At 41.4% G+C, this 6,000-nt stretch overlaps 1 protein-coding gene across 1 annotated transcript in view; it reads left to right on the forward strand.

Moving 5' to 3' along the window:
* Positions 1 to 5,578, forward strand: part of LOC140234181 (protein phosphatase 1 regulatory subunit 42-like) — a 28,861-nt gene extending 23,283 nt beyond the window's left edge. Inside the window, exon 7 of the mRNA XM_072314250.1 lies at positions 4,586 to 5,578. Within this exon, the coding sequence (XP_072170351.1) occupies positions 4,586 to 4,724 (139 nt within the window). The 3' untranslated portion in view covers positions 4,725 to 5,578. The remainder of the gene's footprint in view (positions 1 to 4,585) is intronic.
* The last annotated feature ends 422 nt before the right edge of the window (positions 5,579 to 6,000 follow it).

Below are 6,000 nucleotides of genomic sequence, written 5' to 3' on the forward strand. Positions count from 1 at the left end.
AATATCCCCTGTGTGCCACATTATTCTGAGACAGCAACATATCAATGTTTTGGGAAAACAATCTGCGTTACAAGTGAATGTAGCCTTTATGGATATTTGTCACCCTAGACATGTTATGAACAAAATTGTAGCGAAAATGCCAAGCTTTGCTTTGATGTAAATTGTATTACAAATCTATGATGGTTTTTGTGTTTTGTTTTGTTTTTTCAAATGACCAATACAGTCCATAGCTACAATGTACATTATTGTAGAGGCATGACTTTTGCACACGAAACAGATACATAGAATTTACTCCCAGATCCAGAAGGGAACACGCCTTGATAGCCAATTCATTGATTGGTTTGAGCAGGTTTGTGCGTTTGAGCAAAATATGTGAACTTGGCATGCCGTCGACCATAAAGAGTTAAACTACATATGCACGAAGCCACACCTAATCTTGGCCCCAAAAGTCCCCCGCCCCCTATTCTTTTTAGGGTTAAGCACAACTTCAACAAATGTTTGGAATACCTGAAAGGGGAATCATCAATGCGTATTGCATGAAGCTTATCAGATTTAAGTCTGAACCTCCCCCAGGTAATGCTCTACAAGTTTAACCATTCATGCGACTCTCTGCTACATTGAGTAAGCAGTGCAAGATTTGTACAAACAATGTATGTCACAGGTCACTGGTAGCCTGTAACTGAAGTTACGTTCAGACGACAAATCAAGCCTTAACCTTGAGGTTAGGAAACCTCGAGGTTAGAGCTTGTAGTTAGGGACTGTGAAGACGCATTCGTAGTTAGCTAACCTCGAGGTTAGCTCGATGTTAAGAGCCACAAGAAATCTTATGGTTAGCGCTCTAACCACGAGCCGCAGGGGGTCTCCACTCGTAGTTAAGCACCGTGTGGACACAAAATCAACGCACTCAAAGGGGAAGGAATGTAACCTCGAGGTTAAGATTCGTCGTGTGGACACACGTCGAAGTTAGGGGGCAAGAGCTAAACCTCGAGGTTAGGGCTTGTCGTCTGAACATAACTATAGTATTTGTTACAGGGTGTCCTTGGAAACCAGATGGAAACACAATCATACTGAGCAAACAGATTTATTTGCAATGTGATTGTTTTGTGCCTGCTAGGTGTTACTTGAGGGGACTGTTTATTATTTTACTTTGCTTTCTTGTCTCGTTCTTTTAATATTTCTCACATTTTATGTAGTGTAGGAAGGTCTTAAGAACAGCAGCGTATTACTTCAGATATGAGTTCTCTTGACAGCTTGGGCTTAGAATACACAGCCTTGTTCCTTTTCCTTTTCCTGTTCCTTTACTGTTTATTACTTACCGTTCACCTGCCGTCAGACCAAAGGGAAAAAAAAAAGATATTGAGAAACTTTAGGATATTTTGTTGTTGTTGTCCAGTTTACATTATACAATACAGTCAACCTCGCATACCTCGAATTAGTCGACTGACTTGAATATGAATGGATTGAATGGAAATCAATTCCTGGTGGACAATTAAATCACCTATTACCATAAAAACAAAAAGAAAATACCGATATGTCATCGAGTGGAAGACATGGTTGCAGAACGTGCGTGCTGAATGCACCTTTGTATCTGCGTGTGGATGTGGTGTGTCTACAGAATACTGTATGCATTTGCGTAATACTCGTGCATGTCATGTGGAGAAACGCATCGAAACACAAACTAAATTTACTATAGCAGACAGTTACACAAGAATCACATTCTTATGTAGCTTTGCAAACTTTTAATATAATACGCACAACACATGGGTGTACATGTAGCTCACCAAGAACATCTAGAGCTACAGGACTAGGGAGCAATGGCAATGTCGCACCGCTACGCATTGGTCTTCTGTGTGTCTACCAGCAGCACTGGCAGTCAGCGAGCAGTGCCTAGCTAGGTATGCTGTATCGACAAGATGAACACGTGGTTATATGGTTGAGAATCTGGCACAATACACATCACGTACAGAGAACGGCAACGCACCGTGCACGTGGCGAACATCATACAGTGTATGTGTGTCAGGCACAGATGCGTGATTGGGAGAATAACGGTCGCGTAGAGGGTGACTCACGGCCGACAGTACAACGCAAATTCAAACAAAACCAGATGTACAGTGTATTACAGCAAGTACAGCCGCAGTTAGTAAAAAGTGCAGCACATGAAGGATGGGCTACATGGTTGCCCATAAAACAGTAATGAGTTATATTACAAGATCAGATTTGGGCTATGAGTATGTCAGTGCTATTACTGTAATCATAAACATTTACCAAAGAGGATTGTTTGCATTAAAAAAAAAAACAAAACCGAGAAACAATCTTAGGGGGCCTATACGATTGTGCTAGAAAAGGGGAAAAATTCAAATTACCGAAAACCCAAATAAAATCCAAGTCAAAACAGGGGTAAAGTAAATGATAATTGCCTGAAAAATCGTACAGCGTATCTTTCTGTATCATCTTTAATCTTAATAAACTGTTGTTAAATCGTATCTATTCTTTATTATGCTAGACCTACTTCCAGATCATATACCACAGAATTTTCATAATCGCATTGCTGAAAAAAAGTATTCAGTGCTTGTGTTCTTAGGGGAGAATTAATGAAATAAACTTCGTGAAAGGAAAAAAGTTAGAAAAGCATTATGCAGGAGATTGATGTTTGAACAGTGGACCGTGATTAACGCCAAAGATATAACTGTCAACACCTAAGCATGTGCGCCACGACGGTTAAGAAATCTACGCGCACGGCATGACAATCACGATCGCTAATCAGAACACAGGGGTTAAAGGACAAGTTCACCTTCATATACATGTGGATTGAGTGAAGGCGACAATATTAGTAGAACACAGTGAAAGTTTGGGGAAAATCCGACAATCCGTTCAAAAGTTATGAATTTTTAAAATATCTGTGCAATCACTGCTGGAGGAGAAGACTACTACAGTGTATGATGTCAGATGCGTACAACAATATAAGGAAAATTACAAGAGAATTTCACAAAACTTGACTTTTTAGCTCACCTGAGCCAAAGGCTCAAGTGAGCTATTGCGATCGCCCTTCGTCCGGCGTCCGTCGTCCGTCGTCCGTCGTGCGTAAACTTTTTACATTTTTATCTTCTTCTTGAAAACCCCAAGACAGATTTTCATCAAACTTGGCAGGTAGCATCCCTAGGGGGTTAGGATCTCAATTTCTTAAAATGGGCACCATGCCCCACCCAGGGGCCCCGGGGGGGGGGGGGGGGGGGGGGCCAAACCCCCCAAAATGAAGGAATCTTTAAAAATCTTCTCTAGAATCAGAAGTTATAGAGCTAAGATAATACTATGAGTGAGTACATTAATGACTGTAGTTTCAAGTTTGTTCATAGCAAATCCAGGGGTGCCCCTCTTGGGGGCAGGGGGGGGGGGGGGTGTTGGGAAGGTCCAAATGGGGGCCTGAATTGTACATTTTCATCTTCTTCCTGAAAACCTCATGATGGATTTTCGTCAAACTTGGCAGGTAGCATCCCTAGGGGGTCAGGATCTCAATTTATCAAAATGGGCACCATGCCCCACCCAGAGGGCCCCAGGGGGCCCCCAATCCCCCCAAATTAAGGAATCTTTAAAAATTTCGGCCCTTATTGTACATTTTCATCTTCTACTTGAGAAGCCTGGTCAAATTTTAGTAGAGCTGTGAATAATTTAGATTAGTGACTGCGTGAAAGGTGAACTTGCGATACTCAGGTGAGCGCTAGACCCGCGGGTCTCTTGTTTAATAAAGTGCACATTTCTTCGACATGTTACTGACTTATGTTAGGGGTAATATTATTTCCCCTGACATCTGAAAGAGAGAAGTCGAGTGTTCTTTTATTATGTGAGAAAAGTGAGAATATCTTGAATTTTTTTTTATACTTTCTTTATATTGTTGTACTCATATGACATCACAAGGTATACAAGTAGTAGTCTTCTCATTCAGCTGTGACTGAGCAGAAACTTAAAAAATTCATAACTTTTGAACGGATTGTCCGATTTTCCTCAAACTCTCATTGATGTGTTCTACTGATATTGCTGCATTCACTCAATCCACATGTACATGAAGGTGAACTTGTCCTTTAAAGAAAAGAAGATGCTGCAGCCGAGCGTGCTATGTGCATTCCGTGTACGTTTGTAGATAGGTGTAGGGGATTTTTTTTTTTTGCCAACTGTGTATTATTTTGGTCACACGATTGCTCTGGTCTCAGAATATTTACAATCGAGTGTGAAGAGTTGTGACATGTCTTCGCTGTCCACGTGCGCTTAATCGGAAATGCTGAGTGATATTTGCAATTTCTATTCGAGCAACATGCTGGGAAAAACAGTAAGTTAATTAAGCTAGATCAAGACATTAGATTTCCCTTCGAGGTAACCAAACTTGGAGTTAGTTTTTCGAGCTACGCGAGTTTTAACACACGGAAGCTCCATAGGAATAATCGGGACTTTCATTTTGCCTCCGAGGTAAGTGATATTCAGCTAATCCGATGTCGAGGTAAGCGAGGTTGACTGTATAACGTTACATAACAATGATGAATGAAATCTGTATATATATTACCTTTAAATTTTTTTTTTCTTATTCTATATGCAGGCAATTACCCATCGTACCCAGGCACGCCACCTTTCCAGATGACATCGGACTCGGACTCCCAAACTCTGATCATGGACTAGGGCTGACAAACGGGGACCCGGACCTGAATCTTACAGGCCATGTCATATCCATCTCATGAGAGAGGCTCTAAAGAGGCACCTGTTGGTACATGATCACCCCCTTGCAGTGCTCCAGTGGAATAGTCCAGTCCCCACTTCGAGTGTGTGTTTGTGGGATTGGTCCATTTTATGAGGGGGTAGTGTTGGCATGTGAGATTCCAACAGCAACAATGAAAACTCACCTCAGCTGACTAAGAACAAATTGATGCACATCAAACTTATTTTTTTCCTCTTTTTTTTTTCTTAGTCTATTGGATGGTTGTGGTCATGGTCTGGTTGAGAGTCAGAGCCTTGCAATACATGTATACATGCCCACTCATGGGGTGTGACTTGGAATTTGCCTTTTAAACAATATCAGCAATGTCTTAGCAATGGCCAATCAGCTTTAAAGTAATCGTAGTGGATCTTTTGACTATGGAGTTATTTTGTGCTGGTTTCAATGATTGTATTCCATGTCATGGAATGAAATGAGACCTCATTTTGTGGTGATACATGTGGTACAGTTGACTTAGCTTCCCACCCCATCTGCTCAAAAATGGAATCTCCCAGATGGGCTGTCTCTTCTTTGCAGCATTTGATGGCTCCACTTTGTTGCAGGGGTGGTCACCATGTGTTAGCATATCACAACTAACAGCAGGATGGTAGCTTGCGGCATTCACTGTTATTCAGCTACGCACACCGTTCAACTGGGCTGACATTCATGTACATTGACAAGGGCAAATTTTGGCACAGAATACGTGTTCTCGAACATTCCTTCCATAAACTCTTGCAAAAATTTTTCTTTTCAGAAGTTTTTTCATTTCTATTTCCTCCTTCTTTGTAGGCATTCGCTTGTAAATAATTTTTTCTTCTACCTCTTTCTTCAGCACTAAATGTAATGCTGAAAGACCGTCTCAAATTTGCGCTCGTCATTTAATAGTACAGTGAATGTCAAAAAAGACACATGCAACAACATGGATACGGATCTAACATCATATCAATATGGATGTAATCTTAGGACAAAGTTTGTGAAGTTTCAACCGTGTGTGGCCACGTTTCACAGAGCTAAGTACAAGCAGGAAGTTTTGAAGGAAAATTCACTGGTAAGTGTTTAAGAGAAGTTTGCAGTCTGACTGTCCAAACTACACTAAGCAAAATGCCTGGAAGTGAAGCTTCACATAGTTTTGTGCAGTCTGACCGGGGCTACAGACTTTAATCACAATGACACGACTGTATTGACCGATTCGGGTTCGTTGAGGGCAGCAGACATTTTACGGCACAGGGCGCAGCCATAGTGGGTGTATCAGCCGACCCCCC

This window comes from Diadema setosum, chromosome 10, assembly GCF_964275005.1.
Source record: "Diadema setosum chromosome 10, eeDiaSeto1, whole genome shotgun sequence".
Lineage (NCBI taxonomy): Eukaryota > Metazoa > Echinodermata > Echinoidea > Diadematoida > Diadematidae > Diadema > Diadema setosum.